Source organism: Penicillium brevicompactum (genome assembly GCF_028827555.1).
Source record: "Penicillium brevicompactum strain IBT 35665 chromosome Unknown utg000003l_segment0_segment0, whole genome shotgun sequence".
Classification (NCBI taxonomy): domain Eukaryota; kingdom Fungi; phylum Ascomycota; class Eurotiomycetes; order Eurotiales; family Aspergillaceae; genus Penicillium; species Penicillium brevicompactum.
This window is the reverse complement of record NW_026623206.1, coordinates 1523623-1545117: the sequence shown is the minus strand read 5'-3', so window position 1 is coordinate 1545117 and position 21495 is coordinate 1523623. Positions and strand designations below refer to the sequence as shown.

General features: G+C 47.9%; 8 protein-coding genes across 8 annotated transcripts; 5 read left to right on the top strand and 3 right to left on the bottom strand.

Annotated features, from left to right (window-relative positions):
- Positions 1-1061: 1061 nt before the first annotated feature.
- Positions 1062-2530, bottom strand: N7506_004449 (uncharacterized protein; the record flags this gene model as incomplete). Its single annotated transcript, XM_056953743.1, is given in 5 exon segments — positions 1062-1190; positions 1227-1359; positions 1396-1816; positions 2000-2168; positions 2186-2530. 5 exon segments carry the CDS (start codon positions 2528-2530, stop codon positions 1062-1064), a joined length of 1197 nt encoding a protein of 398 aa, XP_056812632.1.
- A 3270-nt stretch (positions 2531-5800) lies between these two features.
- On the top strand, positions 5801-7570 carry N7506_004448 (sulfite oxidase; the record flags this gene model as incomplete). The annotated part of the gene is given in 3 exon segments (XM_056953742.1): positions 5801-6027; positions 6098-6473; positions 6485-7570. 3 exon segments carry the CDS (start codon positions 5801-5803, stop codon positions 7568-7570), a joined length of 1689 nt encoding a protein of 562 aa, XP_056812631.1.
- Positions 7571-9033: 1463 nt separating this feature from the next.
- N7506_004447 (sterol desaturase family protein) lies at positions 9034-9810 on the top strand (the record flags this gene model as incomplete). The annotated part of the gene is made up of 1 exon (XM_056953741.1): positions 9034-9810. One exon carries the CDS (start codon positions 9034-9036, stop codon positions 9808-9810), a length of 777 nt encoding a protein of 258 aa, XP_056812630.1.
- A 555-nt stretch (positions 9811-10365) lies between these two features.
- On the top strand, positions 10366-10860 carry N7506_004446 (uncharacterized protein; the record flags this gene model as incomplete). The annotated part of the gene is made up of 1 exon (XM_056953740.1): positions 10366-10860. One exon carries the CDS (start codon positions 10366-10368, stop codon positions 10858-10860), a length of 495 nt encoding a protein of 164 aa, XP_056812629.1.
- Positions 10861-11630: 770 nt separating this feature from the next.
- On the top strand, positions 11631-13716 carry N7506_004445 (sodium:solute symporter family protein; the record flags this gene model as incomplete). Its single annotated transcript, XM_056953739.1, has 2 exons — positions 11631-12528; positions 12578-13716. The coding sequence occupies 2 exons, from the start codon at positions 11631-11633 to the stop codon at positions 13714-13716; spliced, it is 2037 nt and encodes a 678-aa protein (XP_056812628.1).
- Positions 13717-14853: 1137 nt separating this feature from the next.
- gel1 (1,3-beta-glucanosyltransferase gel1) lies at positions 14854-16239 on the top strand (the record flags this gene model as incomplete). The annotated part of the gene is made up of 1 exon (XM_056953738.1): positions 14854-16239. One exon carries the CDS (start codon positions 14854-14856, stop codon positions 16237-16239), a length of 1386 nt encoding a protein of 461 aa, XP_056812627.1.
- Positions 16240-17797: 1558 nt separating this feature from the next.
- On the bottom strand, positions 17798-19350 carry N7506_004443 (TauD/TfdA dioxygenase family protein; the record flags this gene model as incomplete). Its single annotated transcript, XM_056953737.1, has 10 exons — positions 17798-17903; positions 17955-17981; positions 18034-18112; positions 18163-18284; positions 18332-18429; positions 18483-18645; positions 18695-18768; positions 18823-18915; positions 18968-19077; positions 19131-19350. The coding sequence occupies 10 exons, from the start codon at positions 19348-19350 to the stop codon at positions 17798-17800; spliced, it is 1092 nt and encodes a 363-aa protein (XP_056812626.1).
- Positions 19351-20059: 709 nt separating this feature from the next.
- Positions 20060-21148, bottom strand: N7506_004442 (uncharacterized protein; the record flags this gene model as incomplete). Its single annotated transcript, XM_056953736.1, has 2 exons — positions 20060-20884; positions 21068-21148. 2 exons carry the CDS (start codon positions 21146-21148, stop codon positions 20060-20062), a joined length of 906 nt encoding a protein of 301 aa, XP_056812625.1.
- Between the last annotated feature and the right edge of the window lie 347 nt (positions 21149-21495).

Below are 21495 nucleotides of genomic sequence, written 5' to 3'. Positions count from 1 at the left end.
CGATCATTGGGGCAAGCCCGGCCCCGCCCTCCTCAGATGCCTTTAGTTTCAGGCAGATGTTGGTGAGATAACGTAATCGGTAAGCGAGTCGCCATTGTAAGCGAGTCGCCATCTGTCCATATACCATTTATTTTAAATGCAGTTTTCTCAACCAAAACTCCATTAAATTCAATTAGCTAAACTGTAGCACTATTGGGACATGCATTTCTTCTATGACCCTGATTTCCACATGCACTGCATTTCGGTAATGCCCTTGTTCGGGGCTGTAAAGGTCCCGAGATCTGCTCACGAGCTCGAGTAATGCGGGCTACTTGGGTCTCAATTGGCTCTGCACGTAATTCACGAACCTCCTGAACTGAGAGATCCCCTTCGTGAGCTATTTGTCTGTTCGATCGAGTCCGCTTTTGTTTTTGCTTCTCATTGGCAGCGCGTAATTCACTGTTTTCTTTGGCTAAAATTGCAGCATCTTGTAACGCGAGTTGACAACCTTTAACAAGTTGGTTTAATGCGCGTTCTGATGGACTCGGTGGATTTCGAGAGCCTGTATGAAGTAAAGCTTTGATTGATGAAGCTTGTCAACGAAGTTGTTTCTCGGTGAAAGGGGTTTTTGGACTGAAATTCCGATTTGATTTACTACCCCGGCTTATTGGGGGAGTTGGAGTTTGAAGACGAATATTGAGTTTTAATAGCACCCGATCTGGGGAAAAAGATACTAAACCAGCAGCTGCGAAACTGTTTTTAATAGTCTCTGATTTGAATGCTTTATTTTGGGCAAAAGGATATGCCTCGAGGAAATCAAGTTTGTTAATATGATTGATCCCGTTCCGTATTTTCATTTCAACCATCTGACCGTATGAACGTTTTAACACCGCAAAATAACCAATATCGAGTAGTTGTAAAAGATGAGATGAATATGTAGGCATATAGATTGGAATAATGTCGTTTTTTTCACAGAGTTCGTCGAATTTTGGGGTCAAATGACTTCTATGACTATCGAGGATTAAAAGTCGATATCGTCTTTTCACACATAAAGAAGTCAATGGAATAAACAGTTTTTCAAGCTATCGAAGACCAATCTCATTAGATGTCCAGCCGTTCGGGCTAATTTCAAATTTCCAAGTATCCGGAAGATCATCGAACCAAGATTCGATAAAAATTTTCCCTTTAAAAATCACATATGGAGGAAGCGCCTATTCTGAAGCATTTATGCATTTAATAGTAGTCACCCATTCGCGATTTCCCGGTTGTAAAAGTGATCGTCGACCATAGTATTTATTTCTTGTAATGACTTTTACGGTTGCTGTTAATCCCATTGCAAAACCAGTCTCATCGAAGTTGTAAATATTATCGTTGTCAATACTATATTAAAGAATAGTTTTTTGAACAAGTGTAAACTATTCACTAATGATCTTTAGATCTTTGTATTTTGCCCGCTCATAATTGTAACGTCTTGAGAAGCGATTTGACAATTTAGGATGCCTTTTTATGAAATTGTAGATCCATTTTTCGCCGACTGTTTGAACTGGTGTAGTTTCACGCGTTGCAAGTAGAATATTCGTAGTTTCTCGTACAGTAGTAGACCAAGGCGCTGCTTCACGATTATCAAGTGAAAAGATCCATTTTCGAAGAGATTCCTCTTCAATTTCAGTCAATTTAGTTGAATTTGCGCGTGTAGTAGTTCGTTCAGTGCGACCGGAGAGACGGTCGCGTAAAGTAGATCGCGGCACGTTAAACGTACGAGCAGCGAGGGCGATTGTGGCTATTTCTTGTTTTTTGATAGCCTGGATAGCTAATAAGATCCTACCCTCTTGTTCAGCTGAATTTTTTGAGGTTTGAGAGCGAATTGGTGGCATGGTGGGTGGTTGAATTAATTAAGTTCTAATTCATGGACGCGTTTTGGGGCGGATGGCGACTCGCTTACAATGGCGACTCGCTTACCGATTACGTTATGTGATCGTTCGATCTCCATTGGTGCCACCGAAGTGTGTGTACAAAGTACCAACAAACGCATTAACGGAAAGACAGTTCAAAAGGGAAAGATGAGTGATTACTCCGAGAAAGCACTCGTCTGATGACCAAGTCCGATCGTGTGGGTTCTCCGTATCCATGGTTGAAAGAATGATCGCAAACCCTGGTAGATGATCGTCCACAAGATCTTTGGCGAGGAACTGATGATTCTCTGTACTGTCGCTTTCCAAGATTTCCAGAGCCCCGGTCCAAAATTTGGCGAGATCGTCATCTTCCCTTTGAGGATATCCAAGTCTCGAGAGCTCATTGCGAAAAAGGCTCTTCCATCCGAATTATTGATTCCGTGCTTCTGGGTTCTCGGCATTTGGATGAGCGATCGGATTTGACTGGGGATCGATGGCCTCTGGCACGTCGTGCAAGTACTTGCATCTGTTACCATAACGACAACTGTTGCTCTGAAGTCCCTGCATATCGAAGGCAGTTGAGTGTGATTGTTGAGAGTGTGGGGTTTTTCTTGATTGGGTGCAAAGCCCCGGGATGGACTCCCTCCCCCGAGATTCATCGTGGGAGGTGAGTCGATGAAGTACAAGGTTGGGAGAAGGTTGAGCCGTGGCTAATCTGAGGGGGAAAGGTATTTTGTGACTCGAAGGTCACAGGCATGGGTTGATTTATGTTGAAGAGAGATGTAATTTTGACGGTGGCGTCGTGGTATGAGAAGAAGAAAAAGTGTAGAAAAGGTATGTAGTGCTGATGATGATATTTTGTGGTATGAGAAGAAGAGAAAGTAAAGAAGAAGAGTCAATGCAAAAGACAAGTCTTTTGAAAGTCACTCTCAGAGTCTACATGGCCGGGACTGTGTATAACTCGGGACACTGCAGCGCAGCCTTGGGGGCATCGCCCTTCATACTTCCAAGGTTGGCTCACTCACACTCACTCCGAGTTGGGCTGCTTAACAGTGTCAGGTGATCTTGGATCCCTACCACGAAGCTGCAGCCAACAGGCATGGGTATGTTGGTAGTCCAACGGCGTAGTGGAAGAATTTTGTAGACTACATGTTCTGTTATATAAAGCTTGAAATGATATATGATTAGATGTTGGTGGGAAATATATATGAAGACAAATTTTTTGCAGAATCAGGAATATATACTTCTTTTCTATCCGTGGATATGGTTTTACAGTATCCATTATGGCCAGGTAACAGGGGCCGCTCCCGCAGAGGTACTGAAGTGGGAAGAGCGCGCTGGCGGTCTGACATCGCAGACAAGACGACGGGGGTGCTCAGTGCTCGGCGGGATCAGGGAACTACGCAGGCCCCCAGGACTACCGGAATAGGAAGGAGATGCTGTTCTTGCGAGAGGTGTAGGATGCTTGGATTGCTATGCTATGAAAACGGGGCTAGAAATAGCCCAGGGATGCCTGGGAGGTGGCGCGGTTCCCCCACTACAGTACCTAGGTACCTCTGCCCCATTAAAGCGTTATACCATCGACACCCTGGATCTCTCTCATTGACCTATCTGCAACGTCAGATAGTCATTATGCTCTTCTCACTCCAGTAGGAAGTAAGCTCAAATTTCAGCTCATCTTCATCCATGGATTATATCAAAGCCGACCAACCAAACAAAAAGTCATCGCGACCATGCAGGAATTATGCAAACACTCATACTCACACCCCTTGAGGGCTAAAGGCCATGTGCAAGGTGTAATTCAAACAGAGGTGATACGATAATATAGATTACACTAGGTCTCCATAATTATTGGCCAAAGTACGCTAACCCCTTTCGTATTAGCGTGGGTGCAAACTGTCAAAAATACGCGCTAAGGCGGTGCGGATTGTAAATCCCTTGAATATTCCAAAGCAGAAACCCTCTCTGGAGAGAGCAAGGGCTCTCAGAGAGTGTTCATAGACAAATCAAAGTCGATCGATTGGGTACCATGAAAATTTAAAATACGAGCCAGCATTGAGTTATCTTTTCATGTAATTCGCACTAAGTCGGAGAAGGGGATGGTGGGGGGGGGGGGCGATAAAGCTTACATAGTTCCGCCCGATTGCCGTTTTCTATCGTCATGCCTGGCTGGCCATTCCACTGTAACAATTGTATACAACAATAGTTCATCTGAAGATCAAGGAAACCCGCTTTTCATGAAAGCGGGGACTCGTAGACTTAAGGAATCCGAGATCCTTGCAGGGCCAAAAACAACCAGAGACGTGGTCAATCCAGACTTTCGTAATGTGAGAAAGGGAATTGGTTGTCTAGACTGCTCTTAGTCTGACCTCGGCTTTACTGTCATCCAGTGGCTAATGCATGCAATGTTTAGCGTCGAACCACGATAGGTGTTGCAAAGTACTCCGTATCAAGTTGGGACTGGGCAGAAGGGACTAGGAGTTTTTCTGAGCCATGACTGCAAAAAATGAGTTAGGCATTGAGCGGTCGTGCCCGATGAGATGATTCAGTAAGGGGTATGCATGCATGGGTACCCCCACCCTTTGCTCACCAATTGACTACTTTCTGTACTCCGTACTTCGTTCTGGTTTGAGGGGTTGTGACGGCGTGAACAACATTCACCACAGTCCACTAGCACTTGCTTAGGGAATGTGTCAATTCGCTCTACACTAATCCGACATCTTAACCCACTTACTCATGTCCTGATTTCGCCCAACAATATCTACAAACTTTTCTACTTTGATGAAGAGATTATGGTCAATTTCGGGATTCTCCATGATAAATTATATATCGGCTGACTGTTGAATTGAAGAGGTGAACGGAGGGGTCTTACCCACATAAGCAGACCCATGCCCTATGACTATTCGGGCGAATGTTCGACTAGATGCCCCACCACGTGTTGTGTACGCCAAATACAGAGGTAATTACCTAAACGATTGAGAAAATTGACGGAATCAGGACAGCCTGTTATATTCTATATAGATCGGAGTCATTGGTAGAGAGAGATCTCGAGGTCGTTATTTACATGACTGCCTACCGTGAATCATAAATATTTGTCTCGTCCGAGACAACCGAACGCTTGATAGTGTTGCGATGATTCAACATCTCCTTTATTGATTAAGAATTAAACTCCTACTATCAATTGACTTCTTCCTATTTGGGGAGGTTATCTCCAGTCCCCCTGAGCTATTATTTTGTAATCAATGGAAGAGATGCCAGGTGGCTGTGAACCGCATTACAGACAATTCCCTATCACGAAATGAACTAATACCACCTAGAACAAGCCGCAAGAAGGGATACTGTGATACTGGTCATTAACATGATTGGCGGCGCAGTGTGTCTGTCGGAACGTTACCGGGTACGCATTAGAAGTCATGATGTCAATCACTCGATTGGGGTCCTCTAGTATTCTATGATATCCTCTATACTGCGGGCCCAGATCGAGTTGGCATTTATAGAAGAGAGTAATTAATTATCTTTCCACCAGTAATTTCATTCAAAAATGGATCTGTTTCGTATTTCCTGTGTAAAATAGCAACATGGTTCTGTAACATTCCCAGACCAATAGAAACAGTATTGCAACCTAGTTTGAGTTATCTTCTCGCTTCTGGGGTATGAAACAAACGAATCATCGGCCATATGACGCTTTACACAAACTCTAATCTTGACGCCCAAGATAAGGATTGAATGAGATCCATGTATGGCAAATACGAGAAATGGTTTAGACTCTACCCAGGTGCACGTCATAAACAAGGGCTGAAATGTCGGTCTGTAGGTCCGTCCCATAGTCAGGCAGGTATAAAACTTGGTACAGATCACTTGTCAGAAATCATTTGTTTCAATCATTCCCGATTTTCTGATTCTATATATCCACCCCACATCGTTCCACGATGGAGACCCGAACCAAGTATACAAAACCGATCAATAACCGCCCTGATGAGTGGAAGGTTGAGCAAGGTCTTGCTGCTTACAAACTTCCCATCATTGATCAAAGCGGAAAACCAGTCTCTTTCATTGCCCCGCCTGTGGAAGAACCGGTCACAAAAAATGAAAAGGCCATCCGCGCTATTGGCGACCGAAGTAAACTCTTTGCCCGTGAAAAACCGGGCTGGATAGGGTACAGTCTCCCATGAGAGGGCAATGTATGGCTAGATTTTTCTCGACTAATCAATCATGGGATTATTCAGATACGTTGAGTGGGAGGCGTACCCCGAAAAGAAAGCCAAAGCACATGAAGTTTTGACATCGCAAACTTTTGCCCCTTGTCCAGACTTTCAATGGGGACCTATACCTCCTACCAACCCTGTGTTGCCCGGTGATGATTTCAAGTCATGGCATACCGCACTAGGGGGAGAGTTAACTAAAGTCCCCGATGATTCATGGAAGACGGTTTTGAAAGAGAAACACCCTGAAATGCTGCACCTGCTGCAATTCCCGTACAATGGAGAGCCGCCCAAACGATTGGTTACAGACAAGGCTATTACTCCAAACTCACTTCACTTTGTGCGTAACCACGGTGGTATCCCGCTTATTGATGAGAAAAATTCGAGTTACGACTCGATGGTCTTGTCAAGTCCCCCAAAACATATACTATGAAAGATTTGATGAACGAGTCAGTCTTTCCTCGGATGGAGAAGACAATTACTATGCAATGTTCAGGAACTCGTCGAATTGAGCAGATCTCTATGTACGCTGGTCAAGGCGACGAAGTTCCCCAGGCACCATGGGCCGAAGGTGCCATAGGCACTGCGAGATACAAAGGCATAAGTCTCAAAAAGCTGATCAAAGATTGTGGCGGGCTGGTCAGCAACGCCAAGCACCTTGAATTCTATGGTGTTGAAACCTATGTGAAAGACCTTAACGTCGGTAACTACGTTGTCAGTGTCCCCTGGTCCAAGGTCAAGAGCAATGAAGTCATTCTTGCTTGGGAGATGAATGGTGAGCCACTTCCTAAGATTCACGGATTCCCATTACGAGTGATCGTGATGGGATATATTGGAGCTCGCAGTGTGAAATGGCTGTACCGAATTAAGGCCATCAAGAGTCCATCCTTGGCGCCTGTTCAAAGCAGAGAGTATCTGTACTTCAACCAACAGATGGGTAAGTATAATTCACGCCCCATGGATGGAATTCAGATCCAGGAGATGCCTGTAAGCTCTGCGATCATGTCTCCATGGCAGAATCAAGTGATTATGCATGGTGGTAAGATCTGTTGCAAGGGCTGGGCTTATTCTGGCGGTGGCCGGTGGCCTGAACGTGTGGAGTTATCAGCCGATGGAGGCTTCAGTTGGTACGCCGTTCCAGAAGAGAATCTCTCGAAGAAGGGGAAATGGGCCTGGAGAACATGGGAAATCGATCTTCCTTGCGATGTGGAAGGTTGGATCGAGATTGTGTGCAGATGTTGGGACAACTCTTTGAATACCCAACCACTTAATGTGCGAGCAGCCTGGAACTGGGGTCTGCATGTCACGTCATCAGCACACCGCATCAAGATCTACAGCGTGAACAAAACCCACAAGCTCACACAACAAAAGTTGGCGCAATTCAAAGAGCATGACATTCCACTGGCTCCTCTGACCAGATACGACCCTGTTCCGGGCATTACCGACCGGGAAATCGCAAAGTACCAGGACTCCCACCCTCGCGACGTCGACGAATGATGTTAACTTTCTCCTTTCGAATCTGACAAGTCTTGCTAAAAGAAATTTCACAAGAAGATCTATGTTTGGCCAAACACACGCGTCTTCCGCCAGAGCTTGTTTTGGGGTACATCTAAGTTGGGCAATCAATTGCGAATGGGTTTATTGAGAGATTTTTACACATGTGAGGTCCTCTTTCGGGCCAAAAAGTTTTAATATCTACCAATAGGTTTGATAGCCATTCTTGGGGACAGAGAGCCCCGGCATGTTTTGGATTGAATCCTTGCAAGTTGAGAAACTGTATGAAATTTTCAAACAAGTCGGTTTATTTGTGGAAATTGTGCTAGAAAAGGTTCGGAGGCAAACACCTGGGGTTGTTGCTATTGTAGGTCCAAGTGAAGCTCCAGGTAAGTCTAGTAAGAATGGAGTACACGAGTTCTCTTCAAAAATGTCTTCACTGAACAAGTTGGAATGTTTCTGGCAAGAATTGGGATTTCGATATATAGGCTGCTCCAGAAAACTCAGACACTTTAACAAAAACGAAAATTCCCTGCCTGCTGAACTATTACAACGACAATAACACACTGCACGATTTTTTCCCGGCTCTTGAAGCTGGCCGTACGAAGGGTGTCGAACCAGTCGCTGTTCCTTGTCTACCAGATTGAGCCGCTTTCAAATCCCAAGATTTTCCAGGGCTTGATTTTGAAGAAGTGTGTTGGGATTTACCTGATGCTCGGCCGAGCGACTATCAACATCCTATCAACATCCCCAAACAACCCCTAACACCTCCACAAGTCATCAAGTAGGCGAAGCTTCTCCTGGCGCGCCCTTGAGGTTGTCAAAGTATTGGAACCTTTTGCCACCGGTGATGTGTCTCGGTCCAAGTTTGACAATGCAATCGAGCAAAACCTTTTCTCACCAGCCAACATGCGGCACTTTGAGCATCTTTACAAACAGCATTCGCACAGGCATTGCCCGATCCTTCACCTTCCGACCCTCGACGCTGAATCTGCCACGGTGCCTCTCCTATTGGCCATCTTCTTGAGTGGCTCACTGCATTCATATCCAAGAGACACTTTTCAGTTAGCAGCTGATCTACGTCTATCTACCTGCGGGAAGCCTGACAAACCAGGTAAACACCTGCGCCAACACTGTTTCTTTCAGCGGACTTCCAAAGATCCAAAGTATAATATGCCAAGCAAACATCGAGAATAGCCCAAAAAAAAAAAAAAGGTCACGATTTTTGGAATCTGGCTTCGGCCATGAAACTGGCCATGATCGAGAGAGCTTTCAGCGCGTTTTCAAATCTTCCGTGAAGGACTTTCACATGGATCAAAGATCTAACCGAGTCGCGATCATTGGCGGCACCCGCCGCGGGGATTTAAGATTTCCGGGGAAACCGAGGCACATATGGGGAGCATCTGCGGATCCGATAATTGAAACCATTGTTGCAATGCGATGATTCTACCTGACCACAACTCACGATGGAGGCTGTATACAATTCGCTGGGCCTTCAAGCCACCACATTCTGGACAAGCATTGTCGCCAATCACTCGCCGCAGAAAATTGAATTTGTGGGAACTCTCCTGATCCAAATCTTCTGCTTCTGGGTCCCCGCAATTTTCTATCTTTTACTGGACGTGATCGCACCTTCGTTTTCACAGCGACACAAGATCCAGCCGGCTCCCAAACAGCCAACCCGCCAAGACATCGTCCGCTGCTTTACTGTTGTCGCGCAGAATCAAATCCTTTCATCTGTGTTACACCTGACTCTTCTCTCCGTGACTAGTCGCGCAGGCTCGGGCTCCTCATACCGCATCGAAAAATCCTTCCCAGGTACCATCGAAATCATACGTGACGTGATTCTCAGCCTTTTGATGCGCGAAGCTCTTTTCTATTACAGTCATCGCTTGCTGCATATACCATACCTCTACGTGCGCATTCATAAGAAGCATCACCGCTTTACGGCACCTATCGGACTGGCCGCTCAATTCGCCCATCCGATCGAGCAGATCTTCGCCAATGCCTTGCCAATTTCTTTGCCACCGCAGTTGCTCCACAGTCATGTTTTGACATTCTGGATATTTCTGTCTTTCGAACTCTTCAACACTGTGACTGTGCATAGTGGATATGATTTCTTCCACAACAAGGCCAAAATGCATGATTTGCATCATGAAAAGTTCAATTTGAACTACGGGTCGGTGGGGTTATTGGACTGGGTGCACGGCACGAACCGGTTGGAGAAGAAGCGCTCTGATTAGATTCAGCTGAGTACGGAGTACCTGCAATGCGTTGAGACCTCAATTATGCAAGGATGGCCAATATCAACCATGAGATATTTCACATGGCGTACGGAGTAACTAGTGCTGCTAGTGTCGAATTGCCGGCATATAGTCGAATATACACGTGTCTTAGCCGATATGACAGCTCCCATGCATACTCACATCCCGCGGACCCCCTCTTATCTGAGACCCATCGCCCAGGGAATCAAAGCGCAATGTTTTACATAGAACAGCCGAGTCGCTGCCTAAAGGCCCAACATGGTACTTTTCGATCATAAATCTAATCCCAACAATTCGGCCTTCAAGCTTAGTCTGATGCCTCAGGTCCAGCTCTGGGTAACATGATTGTTCAGTCAAGACAGAATATCATAAGGGCATAGTTCGTCTCCCGATCTCCTCTTCGATCACCTACCTATTCGCTCGGTCAATATCACCTCCATAACCATGTGTGCTGCCTTGGCTAGACAATGACTAGGCCCCCAAGCCTCCTTAGGCTTGAAAATCGATCGCTAATAGATGCAACTAGGGCGAGCAATGGATCTTTTTGATCTCGCTGCAGATGAAATTCCGGCCACACTTTACAGAGTTCAGTATGCAGAATCTGTGACGACTAATGATTCTGATGGGGGCCTCGAGGCGCAAGACGCCCAAACGATCTACAACGAGGCGGATGATCTTGATCACTTTCTGGACGCGATAGAGCGACATCTGAATTGGTTACACGAAGATAGCATTTTCATATCGCTCTTTGGCGACAAAAACGATGCCGAAGACTGGATGCTCGAAAGGAGCTCGCGGTTCGTAAGCACGGATTGTGCCCTCCTCGAGATTGACATGACAGAGCTTCTGGGGTTCTATGTTTTCCGCGCTCAAGAAATCGTCGACATGTTTTCGCTAGCAATCCCCCATCAAACGCGGCGTACTATCGCTGGGGAGTATCTTGTGGTTCATTACATACCTCCTGCTTCCATTGTGAGCTCTCGGACTGTGTCAGATATTGAAAATAGTAAGTGCCTGTTAGTTGGTTGAGAAGTCTTTTGAAACATCAAGGCATCAGTCTCGTCAACAAGATATCTACTGACCTTGCAACATCAACACAGGCCGCCGAGCTCCCCCGTTACCATTGATCCCGTCCGAAGACGTGGTTGCCGCTGAACTTATATCGCGTCTGAGAGCTCTGGGTCTCTGACGATTGATTGAATGCAGAACGGCAGTATCTCGAACGGCCGTAAAAAGCACTGTTATTCGAGCCACAAGCCAAAAGTTGATCTGGAAAACGCACATTGAGGGTTGTATCGCTTTCGGGATTTCCGCCATGTATGTTTATAAGGTTTTGTGACTGGGCTCAAATGAAACTTAAACATAAGCTTCCTTCTGTTCCCACGTTAAAATGCGCTATAGATCCGATAAGATGGGGGCCTCGCCTGTCTGTCACCCCCGGCCATCAGACCCCAACCACCTGGCCATCTACGAAGTTGCGGGAGGGGTATTGCGGCTTGAGTGGGACCTGTACCCTTGAAGTGATAGGACTGCCGTTCGCCCAACCCTTGGGTGTTTTGCTTATCTTCCACACTTTATCCAGTCAATGCTTATTCTTCTTATCACAACTCCAACTTACCCCAACCAAACAGTCTATCAATTGGGGTAACCTGATATCAATATCACATCCACAGAGTACTGACATAGACAAGACAGTCCTAATAATCCCGCTCGATAAGGCAAAATGCAACAACATATAAGCATGGCACGATATCCAGACCTCGATAATGCCCATGTCAAGCACCCCAAACAACCCCGCAATGAGCTCCCTCCAAGTCCTACCACCCTCAGCCGGCTATGGCATTGTCATCGGCATAGGCACACTCTTCGCCCTGTTCATGCTTAGCCTAACATGGCTCCAGAACCGATACACGACGTTCTCAACACACCGCGCCGAAGAATTCAACACAGCCTCCCGCTCCGTCAAACCTGGCCTTATCAGTGCCGGCATCGTCTCATCCTGGACCTGGTCCGCCACCCTCCTCACAAGCTCCACCTTCGCCTACGAGTATGGCGTCTGCGGTCCAATGTGGTATGCCGCAACAGGCACATTGCAAATCCTACTATTCGGGCTCATCGCTATCAAGATCAAAACAAATGCGCCGGGCGCGCATACCATGCCGGAAATCGTGCTGAGTAGACATGGAAAATGGGCCCACATCACATATCTGTACTATGGACTCGCTACCAACATGCTCGTTGGTGCTTGTCTGGTGCTTGGCGGCGCGCAAGTCGTGGGTGCGTTGACGGGAATGAATGTCTATGCTGCTAGCTTTCTGATCCCGGCTGTCGTGGCGGTTTATGTCATTGCGGGCGGCTTGAGATCGACCTTCATTGCGGATTATACTCATACTGTTATTCTTTTCGTTGCGATTTTGGTGTTTGGATTCTTGGTTACCGCGACCAGCGATTTGATCGGGAGTCCTGGGAAGCTGTATGACTTGCTGATCGCCGCCTCGGAGAAGATGCCCATTGATCGCAATAGTGAGGGATCGTATCTCGCATTTCGATCTGTGGGTGGTCTCATCTTCGCATGTGATTTGTTTGTTGCTGGGTTCACAACGGTTTGGCTGGACCAAGCGTATTGGCAGCGAGCTATTGCCTCCAAGCCCGAGACTTCCGTCAAAGCTTATATTCTAGGAGGCATTGCTTGGTACGGTAAGTGACAACCTTACCCGAAGTATAGATGCGCGACTGACAAGCCCAGGAATTCCTTTTGGCTTCGCGACAATCATGGGACTGGGTTGCGCAGCGCTGACCGGAGACCCGCGCTTCCCAACATATCCAAACCCCCTAACAAGCGAGCAAGTCGGAGCAGGTCTCTCTGCGCCAGCGACCGCGATCGCTCTACTCGGAAAAGGCGGCGCAGTGCTGATCTTAATCCTTCTGTTCATGGCTGTCACGAGCTCTACATCCGCGGAGCTGATCGCCGTTTCGTCGCTACTCACCTTTGATGTATATAAAACTTACTATCGCCCGAACACCGACTCCCAGACCCTGGTCAAGGTGAGCCACTGGGGTATCGCACTCTACGCGATCGTACTAGCTGTTTTCTGCTGCATTCTCAACGCAGCAGGGATAAGTCTGACATGGGTGTTGACTGTGTTGGGTGTCATTGTTGGCGGTGCAGCGCTGCCGGTCGGCATGATCTTACTCTGGGAGCCCATGTCGACAGTTGCCGCGATCGGCGCTCCTTGGATCGGCTTCGCGTGCGGCGTGACGGTGTGGTTCGTCACGGCATACAAGCGATCGGGAACCATCGATGTCGCTAGTACGGGCGATACAACCAACGCGCTAGCTGGTAATCTGGCGTCGTTTGGTGTTGGGTTCATCATGGCTGTTGTGCTGAGTTACGCGTTCCCGAAGAAAAGCCGCCCCGACTCGACAGCCATCGCTGGGGTCGCTGTTATAGAATCACCGGTGAATTTCCAGGAGAAAATTGATAAGGCTGGGACTGAGAAGCCGGGTATGCCCCTGGCTGAGGAAGCCCCGGTGCCAAGGAATGAATTGGTCGATTATCTCGAGTCCAATGATGTCGAGCCGATGGACCCGGTCCTTGCCAAGAAAGGAGAGCGAATCGCCTGGGTTGCGAATGGGATATTCTTCTTTGGCGCAGTGGTATTGGTGCCATTTACATTATTCGGAACTCAGTATATTTATAGTCGGTCATTCTTCACTGGCTGGGTTGTGGTGGCTTTCATCTGGATCTGGGTCAGTGTTTTGATCTGTGTGGTGTGGCCAGTGGTTGAGAGTCTGGGGGCCTTGCGGGGCATATCAGCCGGGTTATGGATAGATTTGCGGTCGCTAGTCGCAGGTGCAAACGAAAGGGGAAGTGAGACAGTCTGAAAATATGAGGCGATGTATCAGGGATCTCTCGCCATGTTGATCTTGAAGTTAGTTCCACGGTTCCTATCCGTACGATGTACATATCCAAAGCACGAGCACGGAACAACACGACAAACGCGAGGCAGTTTTGAAACATGCAATTAATATGCAATGAGCCAATGTCAGTCAGATGTAAGAAGCGGCAATTTAATGCATGGATGCAACTGTCTCAGGGCTAAGTATAGCACCAGCAACCTTTGGGTGCTTTTGTGTGGTTGACCGTTCAAAACCACGCCTGGACGCCGGAAAGTGGGCCCAAACAATATTTAAGCCAATCAGCACACTTTGCCGAGATTCTAGAATTTGGGTGGCTTTTTCCCCTGCGAGACTAGCCCCAACCCCCTTAAGGGACGCTGTTGGACCCTCACGAAGACCCTCAAAGGACCCTCAAAAGGACCCTAACGAGCTAGATCGCCACTGATGGCGCGTCATTGCCAAGTACAGACTCCACAGATTAATGAGGCAGCACAATATGTTCGAGATCATGACAATTGTTAATACTTTACGTAGAGGGAGAAAATAATAGTACTACGGAGTGCCGGGCACAAGTATAGAGCTTCTCATGTCAACAATGCCTGTCCAATTGGTTCCAATGGTTATTGTATGGAGTAAAGAAGTGGAAAACATGGAAATGGCATACAGGAACACACTCGGACACTCACAATTTGCACAAAAAACAAAAAAATAGGGGCCTCCAAGCCGATTCAGGGTCATCCCCATATTGAATCTCCACTAAAACCCTGACAATACCCACTCACAACCGACCACATCCACTCACATCGCTTATGCTGACCCTTGCTGTCTGATCGACGAGTCGGGACAAACAGAAAGAGCCAATGTACTTGGCGTAGCACAGCCCGCCTGCCTCCCCAATCGCTGTGATGGACCTTGCCGTCCCCAATTGGACCACAGCTTGGCTGCGTCGTATAACCCTTCATCCCTTCCATTCTTTTATTTTTCTCCTTCTTCATTCTTTCTGACCTCACTTTCGTTTCTTACACTCATTCACTCTTTTAATAATTCCAGCGACCTCTACTATCGTTCAATCTCAACACGCCTTTCGTTTTTTTTCCGACTTTCCCACATCTCTCCACAAATATGAAGGGTACCGTCGCCTCCATGGCTACGGCCGTCACTCTCGGCGCCTCCACCGTTCTTGGTGCCGCTGCCAACCTCAAGGCCCGCGACAGTGATATCACTCCCATCACTGTCAAGGGTAACGCCTTCTTCAAGGGCGATGACCGCTTCTACATCCGTGGTGTGGACTACCAGCCCGGTGGTTCCTCTAAGCTCGCCGATCCCATCGCCGATGCCGACGGTTGCAAGCGCGACATCAAGAACTTCAAGGAGCTCGGCCTGAACACCATCCGTGTTTACTCCGTCGACAACTCCGCCGACCACGACGAGTGCATGAACGCTCTCGCTGAGGCCGGTATCTACCTCGTGCTCGATGTCAACACCCCCAAGTACTCCCTCAACCGTGCCGAGCCCGAGATCTCCTACAACGATGTCTACCTGCAGTACATCTTCGCCACTATGGAGAAGTTCGCCAAGTACGACAACACCCTCGCCTTCTTCTCCGGAAACGAGGTTATCAACGACGGTCCCTCTTCCAAGGCCGCCCCCTACGTCAAGGCCGTCACCCGTGACATGCGTACCTTCCTGCGCGGTAACAAGCTCCGTGAGGTCCCCGTCGGTTACTCCGCCGCTGATGTCGACACCAACCGTCTCGAGATGGCTGAGTACATGAACTGTGGAACTGACGACGAGCGCTCCGACTTCTTCGCTTTCAACGACTACTCCTGGTGTGACCCCTCCTCCTTCACCACCTCCGGCTGGGACCAGAAGGTCAAGAACTTCACTGGATACGGTCTCCCTCTCTTCCTCTCCGAGTACGGTTGCAACACCAACACCCGTAAGTGGGAGGAGGTCAGCGCTCTCTACTCCGAGAAGATGACTGGTGTCTACTCCGGTGGTCTCGCGTACGAGTACTCTGAGGGTGGCAACAAGTACGGTCTCGTCAAGATTGACGGCGACGACGTCACCACCAACAAGGACTACGATGCTCTCAAGGCTGCCTTCAAGAAGACCGACAACCCCTCCGGCAACGGTAAATACAACTCCACCGGTGGTGCTTCCGGCTGCCCCGTCCAGTCCAAGCCCAACTGGGACGTTTCCACCGACTCTCTCCCCGCCATCCCCGTCCCCGCCAAGAAGTACCTGACCAACGGTGCCGGTAAGGGTGAAGGTTTCAGCGGTAAGGGTTCCCAGAACTCCGGCACCAAGTCTACCTCCACTGCTACCCAGGGCTCCGGCGATGTCGCCGCTGCCACCGGTACCAGCAGCGGCAGCGCCGCCTCCGGCACTAGCTCCGAGGGTGCCGCCGCTGGCCTCAAGCCCATGCAGTTCAGCTTCGCTCCCGTCACTGTCGGACTTGTCTCCATCATGTCCGCTGTCTTCGGTGCTAGCTTCGTTCTCCTGTAAAGCATTTACCAATAATGCTTGAACTTTTTTATATTCTTTTGGTGGACATGTACCTTTATTTTGAATGTTTTCTTTTTGGGAAGTGATGACCATCACTTCCACACATTTTGGGTTAGCTGGGTGCTTTGACGGTGTACAGCAGACCTTGATATCTACGCCCCGTGTTCAATGGAACATATGAACTGCTCATAATAAATCGTATACTGCAAACACATCTCAATTGTCAACTTTAGGGGCTAGTTCACAGACTGAGTCTGTCCGACTGTACGGAGTACGGAGTACAAGGTTTCTAGCACCACGCTTCGCGCGGCGGTACCTAGGTACGGAGTATAATTTACAGACTTTATAGGGCTGTCCCCTTGGATCATATATATATTCAAAACGACCTGAATTTCCATCATGATAGGGTAGGAGAGCTGGTCAAAGTGGGAATTCGCGTTTGATGGGGAAGGGGGAAATGGGGCTACCCGGATTTTTGAAGATTTTGGCCAATCAGGGGGCTTACATCAGCTGGGCAACTTTCCAAAGGCTGTTGGGATATGCCCGTGGACATCGTATCGGAAACAGGGAGATAGCAGTGGGGTCAGATTTATCGTATTGTGGGAGACGAGGAGAAAAGAAGGAGGAGAGGGAAGCTCTCCGGAACTATCTATCTGGGGGAGCCTGACAAACCAGGCAAACAGCCGAACACATCGTGATAAAAAAACAAACAATTTCACATCCCAGTCTATCCTCTACCCGTGGATATAACAACAACCTTGGAAAATGAGTGACACTGAAGATTCTATAAGTCTCGCGCAGGCCCTACGCAACTTCGGAGACGCTGCACACCAATTAGCAGCGGCATGGGAGCGCCAGGACCGACGTTCGAACATCAGGTGAGCGCACAAATGGACACAATCAACCCGCACATATCTCCCTCATTTCACAGAGAACCTTCTATGGAGGACTCAACTACTGCCATGGACATCCAAGACATGGACTCGGCCCTTCAACAGCATTGCGCTGCTACGGCAGACCCTAGTGCTCCAATGCAGCCAAATAATACCGCTCCTGAGGCGTGTACACCACAGCAGCATGAGAGTAAGCTCTGTCTACGTTGTTTTCGTTCCTGGAAGCGCTCCATTCAGGCAGGAGAAGATGTTCGGCCTTGTATTTTCAAAGAAGGTCGGGGGACTATCAAATGCCGATATTGCTCAGCGGGCAGGGCAGAATGTATCATTGTAAGAATCTCCCTGGCCACGTAGGTCATCCAACTTTAATAAGACCGTAAACAATATTAATCTGGGAGCACCATAGTTACCGCTCAACATTACTGAGCCCTTGTTGAAGCGCAAAGCCGAGTGGGAAGCAATTCCAACCGACCATCCTGAAAGGTTTGCTGTGAATGAGCGGTTCCGGGAAGTCTATGCGGAGGCGTGGAAGGCAGTTCGTCGAACACCGTCTTTACAAAGGACTGGAAGGTGGATGGGCCGAGAATAGGCAATCAAATCTATGTATTTCTCTTGTAATGTAAAAGTTGGGCTTTGTCTCTTATACCCTCTGCCTGCGCGAAATCTTATACATCTTCCAATGCTTGCCTCCGAGACTTAGACGCTGGGTCGAAGTAGGGGACCTCTCCCAGTGAGACAACTCGGTTACCTTGTCGTTTGCCGTCGTAGTCGCTGCCCCACGTTAGTATTATATGGTCAACTAGCACTTCAAGGCACACTCACTTGGTAGCTGTATGGTAAACAGATCGACTAATTGATGTTAGCTTCATTCTAGAAAGTCGCGGTCTCAGCGTGTTCATACTTGTCCCAAATCGCAACGTCGTTCCGACCCCATCTAAATCTGACTTGCAAATCATGGTTCTCAAACAAGAGACGATTGACTATGCCATAGTCAGCGATTTCCTCAAGCTTCAACACTGAGGTCACTCACAAAGTCCTTTCAAAAGCTCACTCTCAACACTCGTCACACCCTCAATCCACCCGTTCTCAACCTGCTGTCCAGCCCCGAAAAGGCTCTTCCATCCCGTCACAGGATTCGTTCGAACAAGTGGGCTGGTCTGTTAGCATCCCGATCTTAACAACCATACTTGAGAACTTACTGGGTAGCCTTGAACTCAAACCCTGTATTCTCGGGCGCACCTCTGTCACCCTGTATCAACTCAATGGAGTGATCTTGAGCAATCTTGTTGAAAGCAGGCTTGTAAAGTCAGCAGATAGCTCCACAAGCCCCGTAAAAAAAGGGATAGTCACCTGGTAATGCACAGCTTCAAGTCCATCAACGACTTTCTGGATTGTCGGAGAGAGCCTATCGTACAACTCATATCCCGAAGCCCAAAGCGTATCACCACCAGCTTCGGGGAGATCAGTTATCTTCAAGATTGCATAGTCCGATGGGACGCGCTCGAATGTGATACTAGGAACGTTAGTCCAAGTATCGCCGGGGTGATTATGGGATGACATACTCCGCATGCCAGCCGTTACTCGCAAGACGCCCGTTGTTGGGCTTGTATCGATCGCCATAGAGTTTTCGATTAACCTGATATATTAGGATCTTCAACCAAAAGCGTTTCAGGGCTTGTGTGTATCTTACCTCGGAGGAAATCACAGAGATCTCATCATCCAGGTGGCCGTTCTCATCAACTGCTATTCCGCGTCCGCTGTTCGCGACGGCGTGGCGGTGCAACTGGCCATGTCAACAGCGGGATACATGAAGAAGCCGGAATCTAGAAACTAACCTTAGATGTACTTGGTTTACCAGTCGCTTCTCCTAGCTTTTGGCCGAGGACCTTTTGCTCGTCCGATGTGATGTCCTGATTGCGGAAGAATACGACACCTCGCTCAGATACTGGGTATCATTAGTCGCTGTCTAGCTGGCGATCAGTTGGACTTGGTGCATACCAAGGATTGCTAGATCTCGAATCTTTTTCTCATCCTTAAGAATCTCAGTGAGCTGAGCACTTGGGAATTCTGTTCCTATTGTTGGTGTCGCAGTAAAATTCGAGTAGTCAGACAAACTACCGGTTGACTTTAGGGGCGTTCGGATGATGCTAGGGGAAGCTGGATTCTTAGGATTGATACTAAGATCATGAGGTTCGTGGACGGCAACTGCGGGGGCCATTGTATTTTGTTCTTGTAATGAGCTTTGTCAAAGACCTCGGGATGGTGGAACGCAGGGTTGCTGGATCAAGCCCAGGCGCATGGAGCTTTGTTTAAATATTCCGATGTACCCCATATACTTTGGTGTTACCCCTCATATATCATTCTCCACGAATCTCACATCATCGCGATGGTAGTTTTACTTTCATTGTTCGAGATCGTCTGGGCGATGGTGCTATAGCCTAGAGTTGGTGTCGGGGCTTGTGGCTGAATGGTGTGATCACCCTGTCAAGTTGGTCAATCAACGTCAACGTTACTATCTCTCCGTTGAAGTGGTGATATAAGCCTAGTATGGCGCATTGAATTTCTAATCATCTGGACAGGACAACAAACTCTAAGTCAATGTATGGTGATATATGCCTACGTATCTTGATTTCCCTTTCTCCGCACATTTGAAGATTGCACATCGCAGAAGATTGATTGAACAGAAACTCAATGCATGTTTATCGCTGTTTATAACTAAAAAACCTCAAAGAACGGGGAATTTAACTTAACATCAAGGGTTGGAACCGTGTACCAGCGCGTCTTCCAAGATTCAAAAGGAGGGCATTCAAGATAGCCCTGGAGGTGGACTTACCTCAGAAGGCGGGTCAAATCTGTCTGACCAAGAAGCTACATCTACAACGCATTGCTTCTATCGCTTAAGGTTAATCGCCTCCTCCTGCTGACAATCACTCGGAGCCTTCCGAGTCGATCTCTCCAATATCGAATCGAAGCTGTAGACTTTGAGACCAAAAGAAGCTTTTGATCTGCGTGATCCGATGTGTTCCCCTAGGCCAAGCGCCCAACACAAGACAAGCCACTCCTTTACCAATGGCCGTGCCCAAGATCCTCTGATACTCTTCAGTGCCATGCTTCCAGTATCGTGCAACTGGCTCATCTTTGGGCTTGAATTTCTTGTTGTCGTAAAGCTTCTTCTTGACATACGGCGCAGTCTCCTTGTTAACAATGTCAGAAACATACACATACTTCAACGTATTGATATCGGGGCAAACGTCGTTGTAGTGCGCAAGAGCAACTTCAGACCAGTTGGGCCCGTGATGTCTCATGATTGCCGCTGCAATAATTGCGCCTTCAACTACCCAGTGGACATACTCACTCCACTTGAATTGTTCCAGCTTAGGAGCCCAGCCGAGTTGACGGAGAACTTGATAGTTCCAATCTTTACCGGTTGGAAGACCTAGCGAGCCTGCATCATCTTGTACTGGCTCGTGTGCCTGTAGGTGAGCATCTTTAATTTGTACCCATTGGTAGCTTTTGTCGTCGCCGAGAACTAGAAAATCAGGCGGCGCAGGGAGACTGAGTAAATCTTCAATGGTTAGCGTTGCTTTCTTGACAGGACAACCGTCTTGTGTGGAATTCTCGATCCATGTCTGATACTTAGCGCCTGACTCTTGGAACCTTTCGATGCGTGCTTCATACTCGTCCTCGGGTATCAAACTATCGGATGAATTGTTGGTCCAGTCTGTAGTGACAGTGTCAGGAGTGGTCGGACTCTGTGGACGTTCTGGTAACGGGTTTTTCGGCACAGTGATTGATAGAGATCCAAACCTCGAGCGCGGAAGAGGCTTGCCTAATGTCTGCACTCTTCTATTCCTTCGGGTTGCTATCGACGCTGTGAGCTGTTGACGTGATATTAGAGACAAATCCAAAACTTCAGATGGGGGATATAGACTTACACGTTTAGTGGGATGAGAGTCTCCCTCCGGGCTCTCGGATTCACGCTTTCTTTTCTCTTGCGAGCGAGTTCGAGGCGCCATGGTGAAAACTTTTGGACTAAGACAAGTAAATGTGTAGTTCGGCTGAAATCAAGGTGGGCGTTAACACTTCCTGTCAATATAGGCCTTCTTATGCTGGGAATAGCACCAAATTATAGCAAAAGCCATTGTCAGTCTTGACAAGGGATTTGAAAATGGAACCTAAGATGATACAAAGGTATTCAACAGGACCAAAGAGACTTTGAGCAGGAATAGCACAAAGAACAAGGCATTGTGAATATCAACCAAGGATGCGGCTTCCAAGCTTGGAACATAGCGACAATGGAACAAGGGAACAAGGGAGCTTGTAACATCGAGATTGTTTTCAAATTGCCCAATTTGGCGGATAA